The sequence below is a fragment of the Bacillus rossius genome, chromosome 12, assembly GCF_032445375.1.
Source record: "Bacillus rossius redtenbacheri isolate Brsri chromosome 12, Brsri_v3, whole genome shotgun sequence".
Lineage (NCBI taxonomy): Eukaryota > Metazoa > Arthropoda > Insecta > Phasmatodea > Bacillidae > Bacillus > Bacillus rossius.
The window spans coordinates 44,979,633-45,006,639 of record NC_086339.1 but is presented as its reverse complement, the minus strand read 5'-3'; the positions used below and the strand labels follow the sequence as shown (position 1 = coordinate 45,006,639).

Below are 27,007 nucleotides of genomic sequence, written 5' to 3'. Positions count from 1 at the left end.
GTTTCGAATGACATGAGTGTTCATAACATTCTTGCCTTTATTTCGGGGGTGGGGGGGGGAAACACCCCCCCCCCCCCCGGGTACGCCTATGCTTAGAAGATATGTGTGTGTGTGTGTTTGCCGCGTTTTTTAAATTTTTTTCAAGTCAATATTGTAACCCCAGATAAAACACACGTAAAATATAAACAAGTAGCTCGGAAACTCACTAGAAATATTCCGGGAAGTGTTTCTTTACGTAGATTGAGGTCGGGTTAATAACAGCCGCCTACAGCACAAACTAATTACCAAGGGTAGCGTATTATTTGCCCAGGAAATTCAATTTTAGAAATTAAAAACTTCTATTCCCTCTCTTATTAAATGCACATCCTATTTCATGGATAGTTGATGCCTTTTCATTGGTAATTATAACCCTAACACCGTTTCGGCGTGCAACTCGCGCTGAAGTTTCAGCGGAAATCACACGACATCTGCGACACGCAGGTAGGCCGTACTTCCGGGCAAAATCAAATGTCTTGTATTGATTTTAGTTCGGCCAACAAGCAAATACTTGGTGCCTCTATGGTCTCGCACGCCTTGTTGATTTTTCGTTGTCTCGCCATTATATACATATACTCCTTATAAACTGGGGTGGAAAATGCGGGGTGTTGTTTTCAAGGAGCACTTTCTGTATAGGACGTTACCACAACGCTGAAATACCATAATGCTGAATGTCAAAATTGACCACAACGCCGACATCTAGAAAACTGCTGTGTACCACAACGCTGACATCTAGAAAACTGCTGTGTACCACAACGCCGAAATAACAACTGAATGAACCTAACCTAGCGTAATATAACCTAACTTAACCTAGCCTAGCCTAACCTAGCCTAACCTAGCCTAACCTAACCTAACCTAACCTAACCTAACCTAACGTAACCTAACCTGGTCTAACCTAACCTAGTCTAACCTAACCTAACCTTTGTGGCTGTCCTGCAATGACATTTTTCGGCTTTAGTGTATTTCGGCGTTGTAATTCGGCGTTGTGGTAATTCGGCGTTGTGGTACACAGCAGTTTTCTAGCTGTCGGCGTTGTGGACAATTTGGCATTTCGGCGTTGTGGTGCGTCCCCCATCTGTATCCAGCAACATACCTAACTGTGCGATGCCCTAGCATCCCTGGAGTAGCCGCCGCTGAAGCCAGGACAGCTCTCCTAGGACCGACGTGTGATACAACACCGGGGTTACGCTCCGATGGGCAGCCACTCGGAGATCACGTTGCTGCTAGTCCGCCGCACACGTGGTGTCTTTCTCGAGCTACAACAGGGGACAGCGGTGGAACCAGCGGTGAAAGAATTGGGTTTGGTTGGCGGGGTGATCATAGTAATCTGCCGCTCCCATTGAACTGCATTACTGCATTACTCTGTGCCATTACACTGTTCAAAAAATTACTGTTAATTCACGTACTTTTCAACGAACAATGCAATTCAAATAAACTTTTTTTTATATAGTTCCATGCAACTTCATATTCGTAGATATTACGCATTATCCCGACTTCAGATGTCTTGAGTTCTATTGTAAATAGGTAAAAATGCACGTGGAATAATTATTTTCTTTTCTTCAGACTTATACTTCTTGAAAATTTGGTTAATAGACCAAGATGATTCTTGATTACGAGGACGCTAGTCTATGTTTTAATATAAGAGGCTAGGCGTATGTACGATTATTAGTGTGTTATTGTTTTCAAAGTTAAAGGTACTTGCAAAGACAGTTTAAATTGTGTAATTTTTTTAAACGTGTACATTTGAACCAGTTTTCTGATTAATTTTGTGGTGAAAATTGTCAGTAGTTACTGCCTGTTTGGGTCGTGGGCTTGCCGCTCCACTGTTTGTTGGTGGCTGGAGGGGGGGGGGGGGCTGTCCTGCCACCCTCGCGGGGTAACCGAACCAGACCAATTTCTTGTAACTGGTGGAGATGGAGATGTGTGTGCTCATCGCCACACACTAATATACCTGCCGAGTGGATGTGCAGCAGTGTTTGCAGGAGCTTTCAGTTGACTGTGAAATCAATGTTCATATCTAAACCATTACGTGCGGTATATCGTAGGCCATCGTTCCCAGGGTCGCAAGCTACTCTCGGCCACGTCCTTGGAAACGATGTTAAGCCCGACCTTTCGGTGCGCCTTGTTGCGGCAAGGGCGGTATTCCCAGACGCTCGGGCGAGGTGGCGAACAAGCACTGCCATGCTGGGACGCAACCGTCACCTAACTCGCGGGCCGTATTCCAGGACGGTCCAAACCGAGTCCCGGCAAAGAAACAAATCGGCAACAGTTTTAGTAAACGGTGCCGTGCGCGAGGCTAGAAACTGGTTTTTCAACGCATTCTAGCGGACGTTTAGCAACCATCGATTGTATTATTACGGCGAAAAACACTAGAGATAACATCAATGAAACCGCCTTTTTGACGTGACAACGTCTAATAAATCGATGAACGCCGGCTGCACGCACGAAAAAGTGTCCCGTTACGCATATTGTTCTGTTGCGCTGTGTCCCGTTACGCTCATTGTTCCGTTACGCTGTGTCCCGTTACGCTGTCGGCGAGTGCAGTAATAATAGGTTAAGTTACAATTGACTAAAAAATTATGGTGATTCATATAATTGATGATAGATATTTGATTACAGTTTATTTATATGAAAACTTGTTCATAATTATATTTAAACTTTAGATAAACGTCAGTTTTTAAAATTAATTACAAGTCATCTACACGTGAACTGTTTCGTCGACTGTTTATAAAGTGAAGTGAAAAGTTAATGTAGTTTTCATTACTTATTACAACAACAATTTCGCAATAAAGGTTGATTATTCTTGCATTTTAAAAATCTGATTACTAGTATAATTTCAAGTATTTATTATTTTATTATTAAAATAAAAATGATTCAATTGTATTAATAAAAGTATGCAATCATTTCATCAATGTTGTGTTATGACGTTGTCACGTTAAACTATCGTCCGTAAACCGACTTTACAGACAACCAATTTTTTTTTTTTTAAATTTTCTTAAGTACTTTTTAAGTTGCGATTATTTTGTGTTATGACCTTTAAAGTGTATAAAATGTATTACAGGATAGTTTCGCTATCATAAAGTTTCGTTTTGCACCCAACACCTTGGTACATCCCCCGACGATCACAAAAATGACTATATACGAGGTAATGGTGCCAGACGCGGATCCGCCATTCGAACAAAATAAACTAAAAAGTGAGTTCTGCGCAAGCACGGAATTTGAGCAACAGATCAGCAACGGAAAGGACACCGAAATACGTTCACTAAAATAAGGGACTGGCCGTGAATCTTATCGCGCACTATGAATACGGTTAGGGAACAGGTGTAGCATATTCAACACTTGAAACCCTTATTTTGTGTCTTGCAATACCAACCCAAGGGTTGAGTGCACGGAATTCCCATCTACAAACGGCAAGAATTTGAAAGCAACCCGCGGGAAATATGGTTCTAGTAATTCTTGGTGGCAGCCATCTTCAAACCGTTTTCCCCACTTGTAAGAGTTCTAGCCAGCAGTGCTGATAAAGTCTTAGGGCTCAGATCACAGCCAGCTGTCTGGTCAGCTGAGCGAGGTGCAGGGCTGAGGAGGTGACTATGCTGGGTTGGAGACCCTGGCCTCTGGTCAGCAGCAAAGCTCTAATACCGTATCGATCAACAACAGGGAGCGATTCCTCACAGTTCTGTTTATTTAAAAGCTCTGGAATGTTGAATCAAAGAGAACTGGAAGTTACTCCCACCCTTCCCTAATAGGGTGCATATGTGGGAGGGGAACGCGAGTACGCCGGCCGTAAGGTCAGAATGATCTGTCATCTGTAAGAGTTGTGTCCGTGAAAGTGAAGAATGATTGTAGACCAGCGCACTTCCAAGGTCTGGAAGTGCTTCGAAGTGCTGTGCTGGATAGTTATGACGTAATGAGTCACTAAGGAGGCTGTTGTCGGACTGTTCTCCCTGTCTATTCTCGCCGCATGAGAGTCGCGACGCCTTGCGCTGGGTGCAAAATGGAAAAATAAATGAATAACAATAACAGTAGTTTGTGCGCACAAGATTTAACCGCCATGTTTTCGAACATACTGATTCACAATAGCGCATAGGGCGGTCGTGTGCATGGGAGGGGAATGAATATATTTTATTTCTGTTGCAGACGCATGGCGCAGCAACCAATGGGAGTACAGTAGAAATCCATTTTGGTGGGACTAGAGAACTGTTAATATTTATCAATCATATTGTGCCAAGACATTGTCGAGATATTACAATGCTCAAGTGTAATTCCTACTTTGAAAATTAATTAATGCTGTTACTTGTAAGTCATTAGCAAAAATTGTAAATATGAAAAATTGTCGTGGCTAGAATGGTTAACTAAAAATTTTGTTTACCTAAAATTTATTTGTATGTTGAAAAACTATGCTCACAAATTGCTGGTCAGGTGTCCCGGGATAATCATTTGGCAGTTAATATGGTTACTTACTTACTATCACTGCCAACAGATGTTGGCTACATCTCGTAATTTCATTGGCTGAATTTAACAGTAAGATTTCAAATGTTAACCGATTTCCCACAAGTCATGTGCACCGTCGTGCGAATGGCCTGCTATGCGTTCGCTTGTGTGTGTGTGTTCTTTTTAATTTGGGAACTCAGCCTTACGCAGTAACAACATTTTGTATATTAAAAAAAAATCATGTAAGCTAATGTCAAAATTTTTTGTGATGTTACAAGTAAAAAAAATTGGTTGTCTGTAAAGTCGGTTTACGGGCGATAGTTTAACGTGACGTCATAACAAAACATTGATGAAATGATTGCATACTTTTATGAATAAAATTGAATCATTTTTATTGAATTATCACTATTTTCTATGGATAGAAAGAAGGGGTGAAATGAAATATACAATTTAATTGATAAATTTACTTTTATTTTCACTCATTAATTCAAATATGTTTATTATTTTAACGAAGAGATTATTTTAACTATAACTTTTATACATGTTTGCTATTTAACTTCTTTCAATCTGTGTTATTCTGTTAAGGATAGGACGATGATAGGAAAAGTATGAAACGAATGGGCGTGTTTCAAGTTTAATGTGCCTCGAAAAAGTCAAATCGATGGTTGTTCCAATCGAGTGGAAGAGAGAGAGATGCGGCGCTAGCGTACAATGAGCGTAACGGGACAATGTGCGTAACGGGACACTTTCGTGCGTGCAGCCGGCGTTCATCGATTTATTAGACGTCACGTCAAAAAGTGTTTTTAAAATAAATTTCTGTAGAACATTTGTGCAACCAGCTTTAGGCCTGCTCGTGGATGGACGCCCGTGGGTCCGGGCCCGCGAGCCTGCTGAGAGGAATCACAAGGCAAGCTGTTGTTATCCCAGTGATTAGGCTTATACTGCCCGAAACTGTTTGGAACTATACCGTACTAATGGCTGAGCATAATGCATCTTAAGTAGTAAACATATTTAACAAGGACAACAGGCGTTCGCGGTCGTTGTCTGGAGTTGCTTGGATTGTTGTTTGCAGCCACGTGGAAGGCGAACATCTCACCGCCGTGCAAGTCATGACTTCAGTGGAATCTAATAATGGAATAATGGGTTTATGATTACTTTAATATGATACATACATTTTTGAGTCAAGTTTATATATATATATATATATATATATCTGAAATTGTTAACGAGGCTCAGTTTGCCATTCCACCTGTGTGTATCTTAGAAGAGATTGCACATCCCTTCAGTTAATACGTTTCCCATGAATCCATGGCTAAACGCACAGGATATGTGCCTTATTTTTACGGTAAATTCCCAAACTCCCCATCCGATTGTGAGGTTAATAACTTAGTGGCATGTTCAGTAATGTCACCAAAACTTTCTTACAGTGAATGTGTACTACCTAGCGTGGTGTTATATTTGCAATCTAGACTGAAAGAAGCTCTACATTTAATCCTTGTATGTGTGAATGGATACGCTTCACACGAACCTGCGCCAAGGAAAAATATTTTTGCAGTGCAGACGTTGGCGACAAACTTTTGTTAATGGCCATGATTGATTTTGGCATGAGGAGTTTCTTACGCTCAAACATGGTAATCAACAGCTGTCACTGAACTCACCCGTACGTGAGAAACAACTCACTGAACTCACCCGTACGTGAGAAACAAGCCTCGTCAGAGATGATCAAGACAATCAGGTAACCACTCTTTATGGAGATAAAAGTTTACGTCAGCGGATGTAATTAACTAGCACGTTTAGTCTTCGTGGTCTTTATCTACAGTATCAACTTGAATAGATGTTTTAGAGCGTTTTGTGATTAGGTGAAAAACAGTCAAGAGTACGCCCTTGGAATAATCAGTTACCACCGTGGATAACTGTCTTGCTTACTGATATCGATAAATTAGGTTTAAAGTTAGTTCAAAGTTTGAAGAAAACAGTGTGTCTAATTTTAGCTGTTACTAAATAATGTATGAACATTTTGACAACGGGGCCACGGTGGTTGAGAGATAATCCGGCAGGAGGCGTGGTTCTTATTTCTCGCGAGTGGGAAACATGGCGGACGTCGGTATCCCGCTACTCAGCCACTCACTGCACCAGTGCTACGTCCTCTGTGGTTCCGCGTCGTCTCCAGCGACCCCGCCGCTGCCGAGAAGTTAAGGACATAGTTCACAGATATTTATTTTTTATTTTCCTATGTTAAAAAGTTGTGCATGGACACACTAAAATTGTAGTAGTTTGTTGTTCACTAAGCATAAATTTCAAAATATTTCATTTCATAGTTGATAATTCAGGACTTTAGTGTACCATTTTTTTATTAGCCATCCATTTTCCCCTAATAAATTGTATTTGATGTGATCTGTACCACCTGCACAGCAAAATAACTTTTTATGAAAGCGATAAATCAATTGCCGAATGTGTGTTGTAGTCCTTAGTATCGCTTGAATTATGTATTAATATTTTGGTAAAATATAACATTAATTTCTCGATGGAAATTTTAAATATTTTGCTACTTGATAGTTGAAACTTAATCTGTAAAAATAATTATTTTTTAGTAAATTACAACACCCAAAAATATCCACTTTATAAACTGTGGGGATATAGGAGATGGCCGTGAGGAAAAACAGAGGGTGGGGAATGTTAAGTTCATATATACTTTGGAAAAAAGTGGTGGGGGTCAGACCGCCAGCAGCCACCACAGGGGAAGAGTTGCCCTCGCCAGGTTCGAACTGAGGACTCCAAGCTGAATTTAATTATTCTTGATGAATTTTCGCCATATTATTGTTGATGCTTTCTTCTTTTCCATGGCAACGACTTTTGCAATAGCTTTTCGCCCTCTTTAGATAGGTAGCTATTATTTTACAATTTTACTTTATTCACCCTTGGTTTATTACCTCCCACTTGGTTTTCTTTGGAGATTAGATTTTTACTATTAAAACCAATTTACCCATTATTCTCTACTTTTATTATTTTTAATCGTTATGGTATATTACAGCTGCACTGAGATGTGAAAAAAATTGAAGTTTTATACCTGTTTTATGTATTTCAAATTAAAAACTTTTATATATTTAAGTTTTTAATATATATTTATATATATACATATATATATATAAATATATATAAATATATATATAATATATATATAAATATATATAAATATATATATATAACATTACGATGGCAGGAGTCAGATATATGTATAACAATAAAACCACATTTTAAAATAATTCAGGTATCTGTAATTAGGCGTAAAAGGGGGAATTTTAATTTTAACTATTCTGTGCATGTTTTCAAATTAAATGAAAGTGGAAATGCATAGATGGCAAAATCTTGCCACACATTTTAAAATAAGCTATCTCATAAAATTAAAAAGGTAAATCATCAAGGTAAATTATCTCCGAACACACTAAAACTAGAGTTATAAAATCAGCGTACCTAAATTGTATTTAAAATCAAACAAGATTACTTCTTACATCATCACAAATTTCTACCTTAAGTATATCTTATATTTTATGTTGTGATTATCTTTAATTAAAAGTATTGGAATTATTCATAAAACTGTCTGACAGTGGTGATATATCAGCAATATCCTGAAGTTGCCACGAGCAAAGCCACGGGTTATTAGCTAGTATAGATATAAATATAATGTTGTATGTTAAAATATGTGGTGATTGTTGAAGGACGCTTGAATTATATTGTTCGCTAGTTTCGAGTGTGTCTAGGAACCGACGCGACGTGGTTGGTTTCTTCAAGCATCAAGCTCTCACTTGTTATCTTAGTGCTGGGATAACGTGTAATTATGAAAGTGCGATACGACTTCAGCTAAGTGCCTCGAGTGTGACATTGTCGCCGGTTTGTCAGCAATCCAGGCGGCTTAGGCAGTTATGTAGTAGTTCGCCACCAAGCATTTTTTTAAAAAATGTATTAATTTTTTACTTTTAACCTTTTTTTAAATTCTTGCACCACATGTTAAAACAATAGTTTGCGTTTCACTTGAATCCGTGAGTTGATCAAATCAACGTAAATATAATGTTATTTAATATTCGTGGAAAGTAGTATATAATAGCCAGTACTGGCACAGGCTTTAGGTTCTGGAGCCTGTGGAGCCGACCGGCGGCCATCTTGGATGGCCTTGAGTTTGGCCTTTACCCCGGCCACCATCTTAGATCCGCCATTTTGAATTTCGCTATTTTGAATTATAGAACTTTCCACCATTTAAAAATATGATGACGCCATTGCAATTTTCGTTACGACTGCAGTCTTGAAAATCCGTAATTATTATAAGAAAAAAATAATCAAATTTTAATACAATTTTAATTAAAAAAGCATTTACGTCATAGAGCTCGGAGTCCTCGGTTAGAACCCAGTGGGGGCAGAAATAGGAACGGCGACCGATCCTTCTCCCATGGTGGCTGCTGGCTGACTGACTCCCGTCCATCAATACTACTGCATTAATGAACTACCCCCTCCCCATCCTCACCTCTTTTCCAAAAATTATTATTTTTTCTTGGAATTTTTGACAAGCAAACACAAACACCCCCCCCCCCCCCCCCCCCATTTTGAATTCAAACAATTTTTTTCGCCATTTTGTTCTACAGAACCCTTGGTTTTTTTGGCCATCGAACTCCCCACTCTTAGCATCGTTATGGCCATATTGAAATCCGTAAATATTATAAGATTTTAACGGGATATAAATTTTTTGGGTTATTTCATATTTAATCTACTTTAATTACATTGCTAACCTTTTATTCGCTTCCTATCACGAACTAAAACACACATAATAGGCTATAAACTGTAGCAACGGAGCGATGAACACAATCCGGAATGTGTGTCGATACGCCGTCACGCACTGTTTTTTAAAAACAATTCCCGCTGACTTTTACTAAATAATTTTTGTGTTGATCTTATAGTTGACTTAAAAATAACTGTAGTCAGTGATCGAAAGGAATAAAATCGGAGTGCATCAGCCCTCAAACCATAAAAACCGCTGGAACAAGTGCCTCAAGTGCCTGCTGTCCAAGGAACAGGTCTCACACGCCACGTTGTTGTTACTCTTGTATAAGGGATTCCTCTGAATTTCATCACAAGATCCTTACTAAGTGTTATAGTAGTAAATTATCACACGTGTTTATAATTATGTTCACTTGTCTGACATTGCATAGCTCGTAAATAACGTATACAAAAATTATTTAACAGAGTTTGTGACCAAAAAAGTGCAGAAGAGCTATCGTGATCAAATATCCTTTAAGTAAAGTCCTTAACGACAGCAAAGACAAAGCAAATAGAGACCGAGCGTTAAGATTTTCCATTTTTCGCGCCGGCCGGCAGTGTGGCCACGCCAGGTGCGTTGCTGTGTACAGCTCTTTGGGCCGTGCCCGGATTCTTCTCAAGTGGCAAACGTTTTGGACGTCCATGAAGAAGTGGGGTTTCTCGTGGTTCTCCCTATTCCAAAAGTTCTTTATTCCGTTTTTGTTCAGTTCTCTTCTAATATCATATCTCTCACCGTCTCTAATGACCCAGACGTAGACGAGACTGTTTTTTTGACGTGACAACGTCTAATAAATCGATGAACGCCGGCTGAACGCACGAAAAAGTGTCCCGTAACGCACATTGTCTCGTTACGCGGTGTCCCGTTACGCTCATTGTGCGCTTGCGCCGCACCTATCTCTCTTCAACTCGATTGGAACAACCATCAATTTGACTTTTTCGAGGCACATTAAACTTGAAACACTCCCATTCGTATCCTACTTTTCCTATCATCGTCCTATCCTTAACAGAATAACACAGATTAGAAGAAGTTAAATAGCAAACATGTATAAAAGTTATAGTTAAAATAATCTCTTCGTTAAAGTAATAAACATATTTGAATTAATGAGTGCAAATAAAAGTAAATTTATCAATTAAATTGTAGATTTCATTTCACTCCTCCTTTGTAGCCATACAAAATAGTGTTACGATTTACCGCGGGTTCGTAAAGGATAGCCCAATTAAAGATTTTTATCACACACAGTTTTATTTATTGCCACTACTTATGTCACTTATAAAAATCTTCTACAATGGCAAATAATTAATTATACTTAAAGAAAGGTCTATTCCCCAGTCACTCGTTCCACACACCTCGCTGGGCCGCACCTCTGGCGCAACTCTCGCCGCAGCACCCCTCGTGGGCCTCCGCCGCGGGACTCCGTCGCCACACTCCGCCGCGCCCTACGACTCTATCTCCCGGAAACTCCGCCGCGGGAGAACTCCCAACTGAACACTCCGAACTGACTCTCTCTGACGTCCTCGGACCTATATATAGGCCCCAGCGCAATTCCAGAACTCACGAGAGCGGCCGGGGCCTGTCGCGTCATTCAGAGCCGTCCCGTCGGCAGAAATCTCTCGAAAACACGTGTCGGCGGCTCGCGCAACTCCCAGCTGTCCGGTGTCAGTTACGTGTCAAAGGCAGGGCGCCGCGCGGGCAGTGGTGGGAAGGAGGGGAGAAAGCGACAATCCTTGTTATCTTCCAGGCGCGCGCGGCACATATATTGCGGCAGTCGCCAGCTAGCTCTGCACCTGCACGTGTCCCGGCCAATGTCACGTTCGTAAAAATAGTGATAAACCAATTAAAATTATTCAATTTTATTCATAAAAGTATGCAATCATTTCATCAATGTTTTGTTATGACGTTTTCACGTTAAACTATCGCCCGTAAACCGACTTTACAGAAATCAATTTTAAAAAAAAAAAGTAAGTAATGTCGGTTTACGGACGATAGTTTAACGTGACAACGTCATAACAAAACATTGATGAAATTATTGATCCAGAAGAAAAGGAAATATATTCGGCCTAAGACTGAGCCGTAATAGGTTTTTGCAACCAAACCATTTAGGCATTAAAAATATTATATTCTTTGAGGAAGAATTTTTTTTTAATTTTTCTATCTTTTGTATAATAAAATCTACCTCCTTATACTTTTATGAATGAAATTGAATCATTTTTATTGAATTATCACTATTTGTAGGGATACAAAGGAGTGATACGAAATGTACAATTTAATTAATAAATTTACTTTTATTTGCATTAATTAATTCAAATATATTTATTACTTTTGAAATGTTGCGTGCGCCGTATTTATTTTTACAAATACAAAAAAACAAAAATTCGCAACTGCTGGGATTCGAACCGATAACTTTTGGATTGGAAGTCAGCCATTCTAACCTCACGGCCACGAAGCCATACTGAATGTAAGTGTTTCAGACGATGTAAATTAATAATATTCCACGCACGATATTTGTTTGAATTTCTTTTAACTAGCATAAGTATTCTCTGTTGGACTCGAAATATTTACACGCTCGTGGGCTCATAACTATAATACGGTGTGTGATTTAGTTGATCAAATAATAACTCATGACAAATAATTACCAATGTCAAACTAAAGCGTGATCATACCAGCAATAAATATTTAGTTACGCAGCTAAAACAATACTCATACAAAACTGTTTGAATATACTGATTTACACTAGTAATTAAAATAATACGTACTTGTAAGAACGCCATTTCCTTGCGAATATACTTCCGTGGCGCGGTGCACAACAATAACCTCGAACCCCGGCCGAGTTCTCTGTACCGTCCGCAACATACCAGAGAGATGACACACATGCGTAAATAAAACAAAAGGCGTGATAGGCTTCGGCCTGAGACGCACTCAGGTCCCTCTCTAACCCGGACCCCTCCCAAACACACTTAGTTTTTAGTTAGGTTAGGAAAAAAAAACAAAAAAAAAACAGGACATCCGTAGTGGGACATCCGTAGTGGGACAATTTTTCGTGCGTGCAGCCAGCGTTCATTGATTTATTAGACGTTGTCACGTCAATAATTAATTATTATAAGTAGTGGATTTCGACTCCAAAAACGTTCTGAACAACGCCGACGCCTACCGCAGTTGATTCCGTGCGTCCAGGCGTTGTATCGGTTCCGATGAAGTTTTTGCACGAGTTGTATGCCCAAACAGTGCGTCCTACGCAATTGCAACAAGAGGGGTGTTTGATTTATTTAATTGTACATTTCAATAACATGGGATCAAATAGACGTAAGAACGGAAGGTACACATTTAGCATGCAATTAGATTGACGCCATCACCTATTTTGGCCAAGGGAAGGGCGCAGTTAAAACTTTTAACAGGATGAAAAACTCCTGTCTATAAAACAGTTTTCATGGAATTGTTAGTTTCGTTTCAAATAGTTTACTACCATTCACAGAACTAATTTGTAGGGCGAGAGAATGGAGCTGAGCTGTGATGTGAATTCTACCTCATTTCCTATAAAGATTTCGGGCACGTTTTTGAACCAAATACGTATCTCTTAAGTGTTGGTTCATTCTAGTATGAACACTTGGAATCAGAATTGCTTATTTTTATCACCTGCTGAACTAATGCAGTGTTTTATTAAACATGGCTATTAAACATTGTAATACATATATGACCTGGCTGTGAGTTGACAAAACGTAATACACGTCGAAGTTTGAATATATTCCATTTATTTCAAACTCAAAGGGTATGAAAGATAATACATGGTTGTTTTTTTTTTTTTGTACGCCAGAGCAGTTAGATTTTCGTCCGACCTTTATTGATATATTATGCTTTGTGCACATTGGTAGCGTCCAGATGCGGAATTTTAGTTTCGCCCACGAGCAGAACGTTAGAAATTTGGTTTTACGTCAAATGGAAGAATTCGAAGGAGAAAAGACATTCATTACAGGCCAGAGAGCTCTGGTACTGGAGTGTTGCGAGGACAATCCAACACACGACACCAGGATGGACTGATTGCGGTTCGAACCCGGGTACACGTGAATGCCCCGTCGCAATCATTCGCGCACACCGCACCGTGCATATCAAAACGCACCAGCTGATCGCGTGTGACGCACGCGGCTGTTGGCGACGTGCGTCACTGCCAGGCGGCTCGTGATTGGCGGGCGGCGGGAGGCGCGGTCTCGGAGCGCGAATCGGCGCGGAGCTCCCACGAGGTCGCCGGTCGAGGTCAGGCAACACGACAGCTGCGCGTCCATTGACTGAGGTTCACAGCCGTCGAGAGGGCGTGTCCCCCAGACTACGAGAGCAGAGCGGGTTGACGAGTACTGCCCCCCCCCCCCAGGTCCACCACACCTCATCATGTACCTCGGTACAGCAACCCATGATCGCCGACCCAAGTTCCTAGACCGGAATGGCTGCATCTCCTGCCCCAACCTCCTCTTCTGCATGGACCTTCCCCTTACCCACTAGCGACTTCGCTTGTTTCAATGCATGTTGCGCATTGTTCCCCGCATGACCCGACCCAGGGTTTCCCCAGTGTGTCTGCAGGTTTTACCTGGGCCACAGTAGCTGGTTTCGGCCAGGGTGACCGAAGAGGCGTCGGCCATGGCAGCGAGACTGATGCCAGAAACCCCCAGTAGCACAACATGCGCACATGCACGTGACCTTTCCCACTGGTCAAACCTCGGCATCATTCGGCCTGAGACACGCCTGGGTTATCACCTAACCTGGACCCTTCCCGCATAGTCTTGGATTAACTTACTCTAGAAAAAGTGGCACCGGGATTGGTGGTGGGGGGTTTGTTTCGAAATTTCTTTATGCACAAGTTTGCCCGATAGTAGTGGGACGTTACATGTATATTGCTGATGTACAAGTTACTTTCAGTTCACATTTACTTACAGTTATGGCCATATTAATTTTTCTAATTTTAATTTTGTGATTTTATAAATTAGATATTTAGAAATTGTGAGGTGGCATAAACAAATAATTTGCTTCATCCCCAGCCCTCGACGGCCCAGGGAGGCTCACAATCGCCGAATGTGGCACACGTGCATACGAACATGTGAACTTACACGTCATCTCTTGCGCTCGCTTGTGCGCAGATTGGTAAAAATAATTAAACAAATAAAATCATGATAGTTTTTAAAGTTAAACCGCAAAATTTTAATTTTTTTTTATTGCGACAAACTGTAATCTCAACCATTGCATATTTTAATAGATTCTATAATTGGTTCATAGATTATTAATGACAAACTCAAAAGATTACAAACATTGTAGTCATAAACTTGAAAGAAAAGTAGAAGCCAGCTATAAGTAACAATTAGGTTGACACTGCAGCATAACGGGCGCTGGACGCAGGATCGGAGACGCCCCACCCCCCTCCCCCCGCGAATCCAAACACAATTTTTCATTCACGTGCTACTTCATAATTGCATGGTTATTTCTTATCTACATTCTTTTTAGAATGTTATTTAACCTGAAAATACATGGCATAATTATGGTTACTGTTTCACAAGCTTTATTTATAAAATATTTAATATGTTTTTATAGTTTGTAAAAATTATAATAGTCAAACATTTAAAAATAAACAGGATCGTGAACCCAGGGGTCACCCAGCCCCACCCTTGTGGGGGCCCTGCACTGCAGTACAGTAGGGAATAATGACAGTTCCACAGGTCTCTCTCTAGTGCATTAAGGGTGTTGTCGACAGCAGTGTCATCCGGCTTGTAGACGGAACACGCGACACAGACCAGCTCACACGGGGCCTGCAGTTTGCCTGGAGTCGCTGGACCCGGGCTTCACAGCTGGGTGCTGTGGAATGTCTCCGGTGATTGGCCAGTGTGCCGTCTCGCTCCGCTTGTCCCAGCAGGGCGGGCATGGCATCCCCTCCACCCGTCACACGCATGACGTCACAGTCACACCGCCGGCCACGTGTCTTTGTCTCGTTTAACACTGGACATTATTCTGTCAAACGAGCTCGCTAATATATTCTCGTCAATCCTATACGCTCAGAAATTATGTAGACGCCATACATGATGGATCCAAAAAAAAAAGTTATGTTGTCTCTGAACAAACTTCGAAACTCGTCTCCGCTAATAGTTCCTTGGCATGAATATATACTATTGTGTGTTTCGTGTTAATAAGTCACATTGATTCTTATTTTCTCGTTATTTTTAACCGCACAATATCTACTCATTTCGCCATATGCCATATTACAAAAAAAAAAAATATATTATATAGGGAAGTTGTCTAAGTTTGTTATATTAAATATAATAAAGAAAGTCTGGACAGAATCACGTAAATTTTTAATAAGATAACGTCTCATTATTTAATTATTCTTGAACAAAAATTAAGTGTAAAACACATACAAGTGTGTCATTTATATTACTTAAACAGCGAATTTTTCCTTTGGCTTTCCTTACAAGATAAAATATTTTCGCTTGCAAAAATAAAATATGAGAACTGATAAGGTTGAAAATACACAAGAATGCTGCTGGTAAAATACCGTGCAGTCAGCTCGGTGTTTTACAACCTTGTTTTGTCATATTTTAATCAAAAAGCATTTACTCCCAAGATTGAGTGACTTTTAGGTTAGGCCTACTCCCCACTTTCATAGGCGACTATGTTTGCTCCTGCTGTATCGCATATTGGCACATATGAGGTAGATTTAACAAGAAATTCTACGTATTGTAGTTTTTACCATGGTGCAACATCCGGAAAATTTTTATATTGTTTTTATATAGTCAACTAAAACGTTTATGTATGAGTGTGTACATAATAACTGCCGTAATTTTGCACAAATCACTTCCAAACTTATACATAAAATATAAATATAGAAAATCTCAGTCGAGTTCGTTAATTTGTTGCATTTCGATTTCGTGACAAACTCCCCTTAATGAACTCAAATTTATATAAATCAATTAACTATGTAGTGTAACATATAATAGCAATAGTATTGAATTATCAAAGTAATATTAACACCAAGTAAAATATCATTAAATAATTAAAATATTAAAAAATGGAAAATGGCAAATAATAAGGCTGAGAAACGCTCTGCAAGGTCTTTTATGCAGCGCTCCAGGAGGGAATGCGCATGCGCACAAAGCTTAAGGGAGGGTAACGACCAGCAAAAATGTAAGGTGAGGAGGAATATGACGTCTCTAAGGGGAACGGAGGGGGAAGTGGGAGGGAGGGGTGACACCCACGCCGCGGCAAATATTAACTCGTGAAGAATAAGTCATTATAGATGTTTCACAGTAACCTGACCAATCTTCAGTTAAACAAGTGATTTCATCCCATGTTCACACCGACCTCAGTTAAATAAACAATGTAGCCCAGGCTGAAGTTTCGCGTTAGAGGGCACTGTTTATTTTAGTACTAGCGACCCGCCCCGGCTTCGCACGGGTAGCACTAATTATCTTTAGACTTCTAGCGGTCGAGTGACGACGTTTTAGCAGATATCTATAGGTACAGTCAGTGCCTTTCTACGCCCAAGGAACAAAAAAAAAACGTATTTAAGGCAAATGGGAAATTATATTTCTTTGTTAATTCATCTTAAGGCCAGCGGATGGACAATGTTTTTTTTTTTTTTTTAAATTTTTATTTGGAGTAAAAACGTATAAATGTTTTGGTGTGCCAACTCGGTAGCAAGCCACATACAATTGGTCGTGTGAAAAACATGAATTTTCCCAATTTAATCCAGCAGTAGTCAACGATTGGCATTGCGCTTTGTTGATGGTAATTTCAAAGGCAAGACGCAAAGGTAACTGGAGCCACTTGAATTCGAATTGCAAATCGTTGGAAATCATTGGTATGCGTGGAGTCAATACCTACGTCTTCGCCTTCGAATTTGCCCCTGATGATTGTTACCTCGATTAAATTTGGTGAAAAACTTTTGATGGTCAATCAGGTTCCGTTGCACAACTTAGGAGTGTTTAGGTTGCAAATAAGCATCACCAGTGATTCAACCTTCAATGTTAAAATACGTGCAGTGACATTCTCGGTGATTCCAATGAATTCAAAAATTCAGTCGGATAATTAACGGCTTGTTATTCGTCCATTACTGAGTCGATCGATTTGTTTTTGACTGATTCGCCGGGCAGTTTCAAATGAATTAGCTCATTGAGCTTGTCGACATCATTTTTTGTGCCAAAATTGCACGTTCGCACAACCAATCCGGATTTTTGTAGTTGGTTGTTAGACTCGGGAATACCTTGTCGACAACGGCTTGAATATTCATTTGCATTCGAATGAAGTTCGGCGGGAACGAAATCTCATTCGTGGCGCGATTAATTTTAAATTTTTCCATTTCCGATGTCCAAAAGTTGTTTTGAGAATGTTCGGGCAGACGGGTCTTGCAGCAAATGCACCGCATGTTCGCCGATAGCGTGATTTTCTTGACTTGGTTCCAAAGATATGATGGTTTCAAGCATGCGTTCAGCTCACCTGCAGGCATTAAACGCGGAATAACAGGCAAAGTTTGGCGGGAATCACCAGCAAGAAGAACAAGAGCGCCTCCCATTGGTTGGTTGTTTCCTCGAAAATCACGCAGAGTCCGATCCAGCGCTTCGAGCGATCTCTTATGGGTAACTGTGCATTCGTCCCAAATGATAATTTTGCACGTTTTAAGGATCGTGGCCATGCCGGAGTTTTCGCTGATGTTGCAAGTTGGTGTTTCTGTCTGGCTCAAATTCAATGGAAGCTTGGGTGCGCAGTGCGTCCGCCGTCCAATAGCGTTGATGCAATTCCCGATGATGTCACTGCGAGTGCAATCCAATTCTGCATTCGAACCGACGCCAATATCAAGTTGACGAGGAATGTTTTGCTTGTTCCTCCTGGGCCATCGAGGAAAAAAATGTTCGCCATTTCCGTTTGTTATACGTTGCATGAATTTGTCGTACACATTTTTTTCTGATCAGCAACCAACCGTCTTATTTGAGTTTCCACATGTTGTTGCTGGCAGGGAGAGGGAGGGGAGGGGAGGTTGGTGAGCAACAGCGTACTTGCTCAAGTCGTCACCCAGCTCCGAGCAACGACGACATGCTATATACGCCGTAGCGCGTTTACACCCAGCCTAACGGCGCCCTCGAGCGTAGGAGAACACAGGAGACAGAGGATGGTCTGATTGAACAGTTGGACAGAGTAGAAAAGAGTGTACTATGCGGGGGGGGGGGGGGGGTTTATTGGAGCGCCCCTGGTGGTGAGTTGGCACATACAAACAAGCGGGAGAGGGGAAGAGGGTAAAAACTAAAACACACATGTGCGATGCGCCACAGAGGATCTGCAAGGCGCCGAACACCCGGCAAAGCTGGACACATGTGCGTAAGTTTCTCGGATTGAAAACAATGTTTATGAATATGTATAATAAAAATCGGTGAATATTTTTGGAGATACAACTTGCCCCCTGGAGCCCCCGAACTGCTACATGGATGTGCCACTGAGCGATGGTGACATATTTATGTTTGTGATATGTTTTACTATGCAAGCTGTAAACAGAGGTGGATCGAAAGGCAGCGGGCAGGTTTTTTTTTTATGAGGGGAGCCTCATGATCGCGACTTACACTGGATAATATTACTTTTAGTGGAAAAAAAAATAGTTTGCAAACATTATCCCTTTCATTTACGACCTTCTGGATATGTCACTAACCCCAACACTATTTCATGTTCATTTCAACATGTGATGGATGGTAAATTTTATGGGTGATTGAAGAAACTTCACCATGCTCTCTAATATAAAACAATTTTATACTTATGTGACAGCTTAAGTTCTCCGAAGAGTTACATAGACAAATATGGTGACGTTAGCTAAAGGAAATGGGTGATAGCCATATGGGAAGACAGAGGTAGGGAGACGTGGGGGCCTATATTTCTCACAGCAGCTGTTTATTTTTCTAGCGGTCGGAAGAGGGAAATTGCAATGGACATTCGTTTGCCTTGTGTTGTCGTGCGGTGATCGCCTGCAGATACACTGTTCTCTTTGTTGAAGGTTACTCACGTGTTTATTGCAAACAACATTATCTAATACTGTCCTCGAATATACGCGATTTGAATAGCATGTATTTTAACTGCAGCAAAGTTTTTTTAACAGCATTAGTAATATTATTGTTAGGAGGATACTAGAGGCAAGGTAAAGAGGCAGGCCAGTCGGCCCGGCCAGCGGGGGTCAGGGGAGGCCCCACCCCCGGACAGCTAGCACCCAGCCCTCCTCGGCGCCTCTCTGCCTCTGGAGTGTTCCCAGAGCCCAGTCTGTGTGGATTGGCGTAACTAGGACGCCAGTATTCTTGGAGCTTCGACTGTTAAGTCGGGAATTCTGATGACGTGATACTTCAGGTATATAAGCTGGAGTCCAGCCTGCGGCGAATAGTGCGGGAGTGACATGGTGGCGGCAATACCGTTACTGATGCGGACACACGTAATAGTTCGGTATGTGGCACATGTTAACACGAGATGAATACACGACACGGAACAATCAACCCTACAAAAGACACTAAAGTTACAAAGACACTGGTTTAGATCACGTGCGCGATGGCTACGTGATCAGCACTGCACGCGCGTTGAAGATTCAGTTCGCTAAGTGGAACACTGACACACCGGCGGTGCGGTACAATTCGAGACTAATGTCTGCTCTTACACACGGGCGAAGGCTCTCGCGGGCATGTTCCTCACGTGTGTAACCGCGGCCTGCAGCAAAGTCCCGTGGGAATTAATGATTACTTAAGATAGTTCAATGAAGCATGTGCACTTATCGTCCGTAGACGGCGCGGCGCGGGTTACGAAAGGAAAATGTTCACAAGCGCGACCTACTCTCGAGGATGGGCCCCACTACTAAAGAACTAAGCGACAACTCGCGAATGTGCAACCAAGCTAAACGGTGGATAAGGCAGACGCTGCACGGTGGCCGGGGCCGATGCACTGCCGCGACTAGGCACTAGGGCAGATGAACAAAGCGGCGAGGCCCCTGAGCCGGTCGGACGACTGGCGCGCCCCTGGTTGCCGCCGCGCGAAGCACGCAGAGCGCGGGAGCGACTCGGCCTGGGTGTCGAGGCCTCATCGCACAGGGGATAATGGCAGGTTTCTTAAAAACTACAAAGCATGATTAACAATTACTGATTAGCAATAATAAATTAAAGTGTGATAACTATTTCCGGCGGAGGGACACGTGCTGTTCCTGCGGAGGAACACGGCGCGCCACATGCCAGCAGTGAGGGCGGCTGTCGATGCAGCGGCCTCGGGGTCGTGTTCGTAGCACCCACACCGCGCTCTAAGTGACTAGGGGGAGCATCGACATGTCAACTTTTTATTTGATATTGAAACTAAAGTCGTTATTTTTTAACTGCGCTGCTATGCTATAAACATTGATAACTAAATACTTATACTATAAAATTTTCATGAAGCTGCAGTCTGGTGTGCTAACTTGTTGAATGAAGCACGAGAGAGTGAACGAGACAACCGTCAAAGAAGTGCTGTGTTCGGATCACGAGCAGGGAGTATCACCACTCATGACTTGCCGTCGGTTTGCAGAAAAGTCGCCCGATGACTGCCTGTCGCTGATCAGGATGTCGCTGAAGGCCACGCAGATGTCGACGACCGGGACGCAGTTTGAAGGCTCTGTTCCTCACATCTTCATCACATTGGGAGCATCTGTAAGTTGAAGATTTTTAAAAAAGGGGTTTAAAATAATCGAATGTGATACAACGTATAGTGAAACAAACACATTTAGTAAGTATTTGGTTCCATGCTGATGTTAAGCAGATTCAATTATATTTGCGTTTTGTCAGCTAGCGTTTGGCCCTCCACATTGTAACATAAAGTTAAATGGTCTTTTGTGACCAGAAAGTAAAACTATGTGCAATTTGAGTTTTGAGTTTCCTGCTAGGCCCAAGAAGTTACTTAAAGTTACTTGAATATTTGTTGAGGAACTTTTCAATTTAATGAGCTTAGACGGATTATTGCAAGCAACTATGATAAGTTACGAAATAAATATGCTACTCCAAAGCCGGCATTTCAATGTAGTAACAAATTGCCATTGGTTTGAATTAGGCTTGCATTGCGAGCCAGGTAAATGAAGCCTAATTTTCAGGCTTGATTGGAAATAAAAATTTTAAGAAATGCTTTAATCAAGTGTTTTTTTTTTCTTTTCCATTTGGGAAGTAACTTTAATTTCTCGATTTCCAAGAATAGTAGAGCTAAAATTGAGATGCAAAGCAAAATGCAAATTTATATTTTTGGTAAAATAAATTGACTAAAAAATATTAAATAGAAGGTAGTTCGTTCCCTTGTTATCTTTTAAGTGTCATCGTCGTCTGGGCTATTTGACTCTAGTTGCAAGATCAGGAAGGGAATTAGCAAAGTGTCATTACTGTTGTTTGTGAGCGTTTTGCCACATTTCACCAATGAGTGCAGAACCAATGTTTTTGTCTTGAATATATATATTTTTTAATACTTCCAGGGAGATTTGGCAAAAAAGAAAATCTACCCAACTTTGTGGTGGCTGTACCGTGACAAACTGCTGCCCAAGAACACTCTGTTCTATGGATATGCTCGCAGCAAGATGACCGTCGAGGAGCTGAGGGACAAGTGTCATCAGTACTTGAAGGTATCGAGGAGTTCTGAAGCAGAACTAGGAAGAGCTTGGCTGTTGTTGTTTTTTTTGACGTGACAACGTCTAATAAATCGAAGAACGCCGGCTGCACGCACGAAAAAGTGTCCCGTAACATGCATTGTCCCGTTACGCTGTGTCCCGTTACGCTGTGTCCAGTTACGCTGTGTCCCGTTACGCTCATTGTACGCTTGCGCCGCACCTATCTCTCTTCCACTCGATTGGAACAACCACCGATTTGACTTTTTCGAGGCACATTAAACTTGAAACACTCCCATTCGTTTCCTTCTTTTCCTATCATCGTCCTATATTTAACAGAATAACACAGATTGGAAGGAGTTAAATAGCAAACATGTATAAAAGTTATAGTTAAAATAATCTCTTCGTTAAAGTAATAAACATATTTGAATTAATGAGTGCAAATAAAAGTAAATTTATCAATTAAATTGTAGATTTCATTTCACTCCTTCTTTGTATCCATACAAAATAGTGATAATTCAATAAAAATGATTCAATTTTATTCATAAAAGTATACAATAATTTCATCAATGTTTTGAAATGACGTTATCACGTTAAACTATCGTCCGTAAACCGATTTTACAGACAACCAATTTTTTGAAAATTTTTATGGTTTTTATTCCGTGGATTCACATGGGATATAAATACATGTCCAGTCATCATACATTGTAAAATGCATATGCAAATTAATTGTAATTTATATAAATCTAAAAACATACAAACATGTTTTCCTCTTTACAGTACATAAAACATGTCCAAAAAGTAGATGAATGGGGCTCCTGGCGATAGTTCCTTGTTATGGAGCATGTGGAGCCGACCGCCATCTTGGATTGTGACATATTAAATGACCTTTATAGGTCTTCAAAATTTACCTCAATTTTACCAAATGTTTAACAAATTCATTAATATTCACCAAAATTTACATTTCTTAGGAGAAAACGTCCTGCAAAAATAAAATCAAAATATAAAAATCCATATTTTCCCTATTTCGAGACTAAAATCCCCGTTTTCAGAAATAATTTCCGGTTTTTATTCCACAATAATTAAAAAACTCGAAATTTGAAATGCTTCAAAATATTTTTGCCTTAGAAAAAAAAAAAGAAAATTCCTAAAAGCAGGTTCTTGTTAAGACCCATTAAAGCAAGCCGCCCTAAGCCGCCGAGGTAATTATCTTGACCTTGATCGCAAACTTTAAATTCTTTGATTTTTGACCAAAAAATTTGAAAAAATTCCAAATAGTATTTTTTTTTTAATGTTTACTTCAAAAGTTCCACTTTTCATTGTGCTCCCCATCTTGGATTCTAGAATGCTATACTTTTCATTACGGTCGCAGTCTTGGATTGTATGACTTCATCTTTGAACTTTTCGTTATGACCGCAATCTTAGATTCTAGAACTTTAAAATTTTTGTTACGACCGCCATCTTTAAAATCCGTAATTATTATCCAATTTTGATGGGAAAATTTTTAATATTAATAAAAAAATTAATAATATCTTATTTTAAGATTTCTGCAATTATGAAAATTGGCCGCCATCTTGAAAATCCGTAATTATTGTGCATTTTTTAACTGGAAAAATTGTTAAATGAAAAAAAAAATTATTTGATTAAATTTGAATAAAAAGCATACTTTCGTCATGGAGTTATCGGTTCGAATCCGACGAGATCATTCGATTAAAAATGGTGATGGATCCTTCCTTCAAGGAAGCAACCGGCAGGCTGACCACCCACCACTAATGCATAGACAAATATTATGTCAGCCAGTATGACATCATGGCAGCCATCTTGGGTCCACCATCTTGTTGTCTTGTGAAGATGGCCATCTCATATTCGTCTGCAGGAGGGCGCTGTGGCCAAATGTCGACCGCCATCTTGTCAGCCATATTGGCCGCGATCTTAAAATTTTGTAAATTTTAAACTAGAAATTCGGGAAAAATTCAATTATCATAAAAAAATTCGATTATTAAAATAATTATTGATACGATCCATATCCATCCTTGGTTCGATCCTGGCAATAAAACATGATTAAAATTTCAAAAAAAAAAAAAAGACAGATTCGAGAAGGAACAAAATTGCAAAAAAAAAAATACAAAAATTCTAAAAGTAAAAAAAAAAAAAAAGGAAATTACAATCGTTTCTCGATATCTACAGTTTTCTTAGAAAGCGAAGAGAGTCCTTTGCATGTATTTATATGTGTTTTCAGGGACAGTTCTACATGCCAGTCGATTGACATAATCGGTGACCAGCTACGCCTTGATGTATGTAAGCTATGAATGTCAGTCGGTTGGCCAGGCACGTCTATGAAGTATCCAGAAACGCATGTCCAGTAGGTGGCGAGACCACCTCTAGTTGGTAGCCAGGCGCATCCAGTAGGTGTTCAGACACATCCAGTCAGTACCTAAGAGGGATATTTTTCGACGATACTCGGTGAACATTATAAACAGTTCATGTACAAAATCATGTGCATAGGACAAGCTTCTCTGAACCAAGAGATAATTTTCGTCTATACTGGACCAACATTTTAAACAGGTCATGTTTAATGTCACTATCCAACCCTGTACTCCACTTTTAACACCCCTCATAACCCCTCCCCCCCGGGCACAAACCATTACACCACCGCACAATCCCTACGCCTATTCACAACGCCTTACACCTATGCATAACCCCTTACACTTATGCACAACCCCTTGCATCCCCACAGAAACCCAATCATTACACCCATACTCAACACTTTAAACACAAGCCCTTACACCCCGTAAAACTCCTTACACCCATGCACAACTCCTTACACCCATGCACAATCCCTTTTCCCCTCCGCACAATCCCTTACACCCCTACAAATCATTATACCCCTGCACAAACCATTACACCCCCCTCGCTCAAATCCTACACTCCTTTTCACAACCCCATACATCCTCGCACAACTCCATACAGCCCCGCACAACTCCATACACCCCCGCACAACCCCTCTCATCGCCGTACAACCCCTTACACTCATACACAATCCCTTACACTCATGCACAATCCTTTATACCATCGCATAAATTTTTACATCTCCACAAAAACTATTACACACCACTACGAATCCATACGCCCCTGCACAAACTATTTCATCCCACTCTCTTAAATCCTACACTTCCTTGCACAAACACTTACACCAATGGACAACCCCTTACACCCGCGCACAAACCCTTACACACCTGTACAAACCATTACACTCCCTTGCACAACCCCTTACACCCCCGCAAAACCTGCAACACGTACCGACCCCGCAACACACTTTACAAGCCTTACCTAAACCCCTATGCTATGCAGGTGGAACTTTGCTAGCGAACTTCGCTGGCATTAGTAGGCGGCGGCGTTTGAAAATGAAAGACATGAATATGCTTCGGTGAACTTGTGCTTGATGTTCGATGGCCCGCACCGGACGTACAAGATTGATAAAGTGCGTCGGGGCGCACTGCGATGACTCGCGCTAAGCTCCGCCGAGCAACCACCCTCACGCACACGGCGTAGCGGTGTCCGCGTGTGTGCAAGAACAGTCTCTGGTGCATGGCTTGTGGAGGGGATGGGCTTGCGGACAGACAGGCAAGCGTTCAGCTAAGATACTCGCTAATCGGCCGTGGCGGGAGTCGGACTAGCAGTCCTTTGGCTCTGTGTTTTTAAAAAGACTTGCTATCCTGGACCGGTATGCGAATGCTTTTCGCTAACTGCGACGCAGCAATTTGTGAGTTTATTCTGGTCCGATATTGTTGGTGTGACTCTGATGGTGTCTTGTGTTTGCATAGGCATTAAGTTAGTTCCGGAATTATATCACTGTAGACTTTGGAAAGAAGAATCGTTGGTTTGAATACTTTTCGTGCATACTCCCAGAACAAATCGTCAGCAAGTAATTTGGCTCTTCTTTCGCGCGATGAAACAGATAATGTGTTAGTAACACGGCCTGTTAAATGAGTAATTTTATAGGGGCCCCATAAAGAATAAACTAAGAAATTGAGTTTCGATTTGATAAATTATAATAAATTATATTTATTTTAAATTTCGTAATTATATAATAACTATAAATAGGTATGGGCTTATAATGATTTCTTTTAATTGCTTGTTAGTTAAGTTGCTATGGTTCCATTTTGGTACCTACATACAAAATTATTTAAAATCCTGGCGCCAGGTAATTTGCTTTTTTTTGTAGCATCGTAAAAATGTATACCGGAATAATGTATAGTTTTTTATAATATTTTATAAGCATATAGTCTTGTTAGGGAATGCTATTAGTCAAGTATCATATTCACAGCTTGATGGTTTTGAGTATGCGAATTTAAATTTTTAATATCGTACTTATAAAACAAACAGTAGATGAAATTTGTTAAACCATGGTTTTCTTTGTACAGTCGGACAAATCTGAATGCATAGCTTTTCTTTGATACTTTCAGCTCTGCTTTTTGACCCAACCCCTGTCGGAGATATTTTCTTTAAAAAGGTTTTACATAAAATTGGTACAATAATGGAGGATATTTGTGATGCTTAGCATGGAGTGTATGGATTGTGTGTTCGTCCTCTCAGAAGGAGAGCACACACTCCGAAAAACCCGTACACCCCCACACAACCCCTTACACCCCCGCAAAAACCATTACACCTTCCTTGCACAATTCCTACACACTCTTGCACAAACTCGTATTCCCCCCTCCCTTCACAATAATCCCTACATCCTCCTGCCCCCTTGCAGCACTCCCTCACTCCTTTTGTACTCTGTTATACACCATTGCATCCTTTTACACCTTACTCACCCAAAAAACCTTGTGCACCCATTTACATTCCTTTGTGCCCTCTGACACCCACTTACATATTGTTACAATACAACCTCTTGCACCCTTGCACATCCCCACAGTTCCCACCATCAACACTAAGTAAAAATATGCAAATGTGCTGTAATGCAATTATGACTTCAAACACCCCTTTCCTTAATATTAACACTTTGTATTTTCTACACTTTTCATCATGCTTCGATGATGTATTTGCCTCATCTCACTCGGGCTGTAATTGGTGGAGAGCGGGCGAGAGTGGTCCAGAGTGCCAGACCCCTCCCCTCTCCATGAAGTCCACTT

General features: G+C 40.8%; 1 protein-coding gene across 2 annotated transcripts in view; it reads left to right on the top strand.

Moving 5' to 3' along the window:
* Positions 1-27,007, top strand: part of LOC134537902 (glucose-6-phosphate 1-dehydrogenase) — a 156,814-nt gene that overhangs the window by 83,412 nt on the left and 46,395 nt on the right. The window contains exons 2-3 of one of the 2 annotated variants that reach the window (XM_063378842.1): positions 20,813-20,934; positions 21,741-21,887. In XM_063378842.1, coding sequence (XP_063234912.1) covers positions 20,813-20,934; positions 21,741-21,887 — 269 coding nt within the window. Of the gene's footprint in view, positions 1-20,790; positions 20,935-21,740; positions 21,888-27,007 lie in introns of those variants that run through there. The other variant, XM_063378840.1, reaches the window with a different exon arrangement.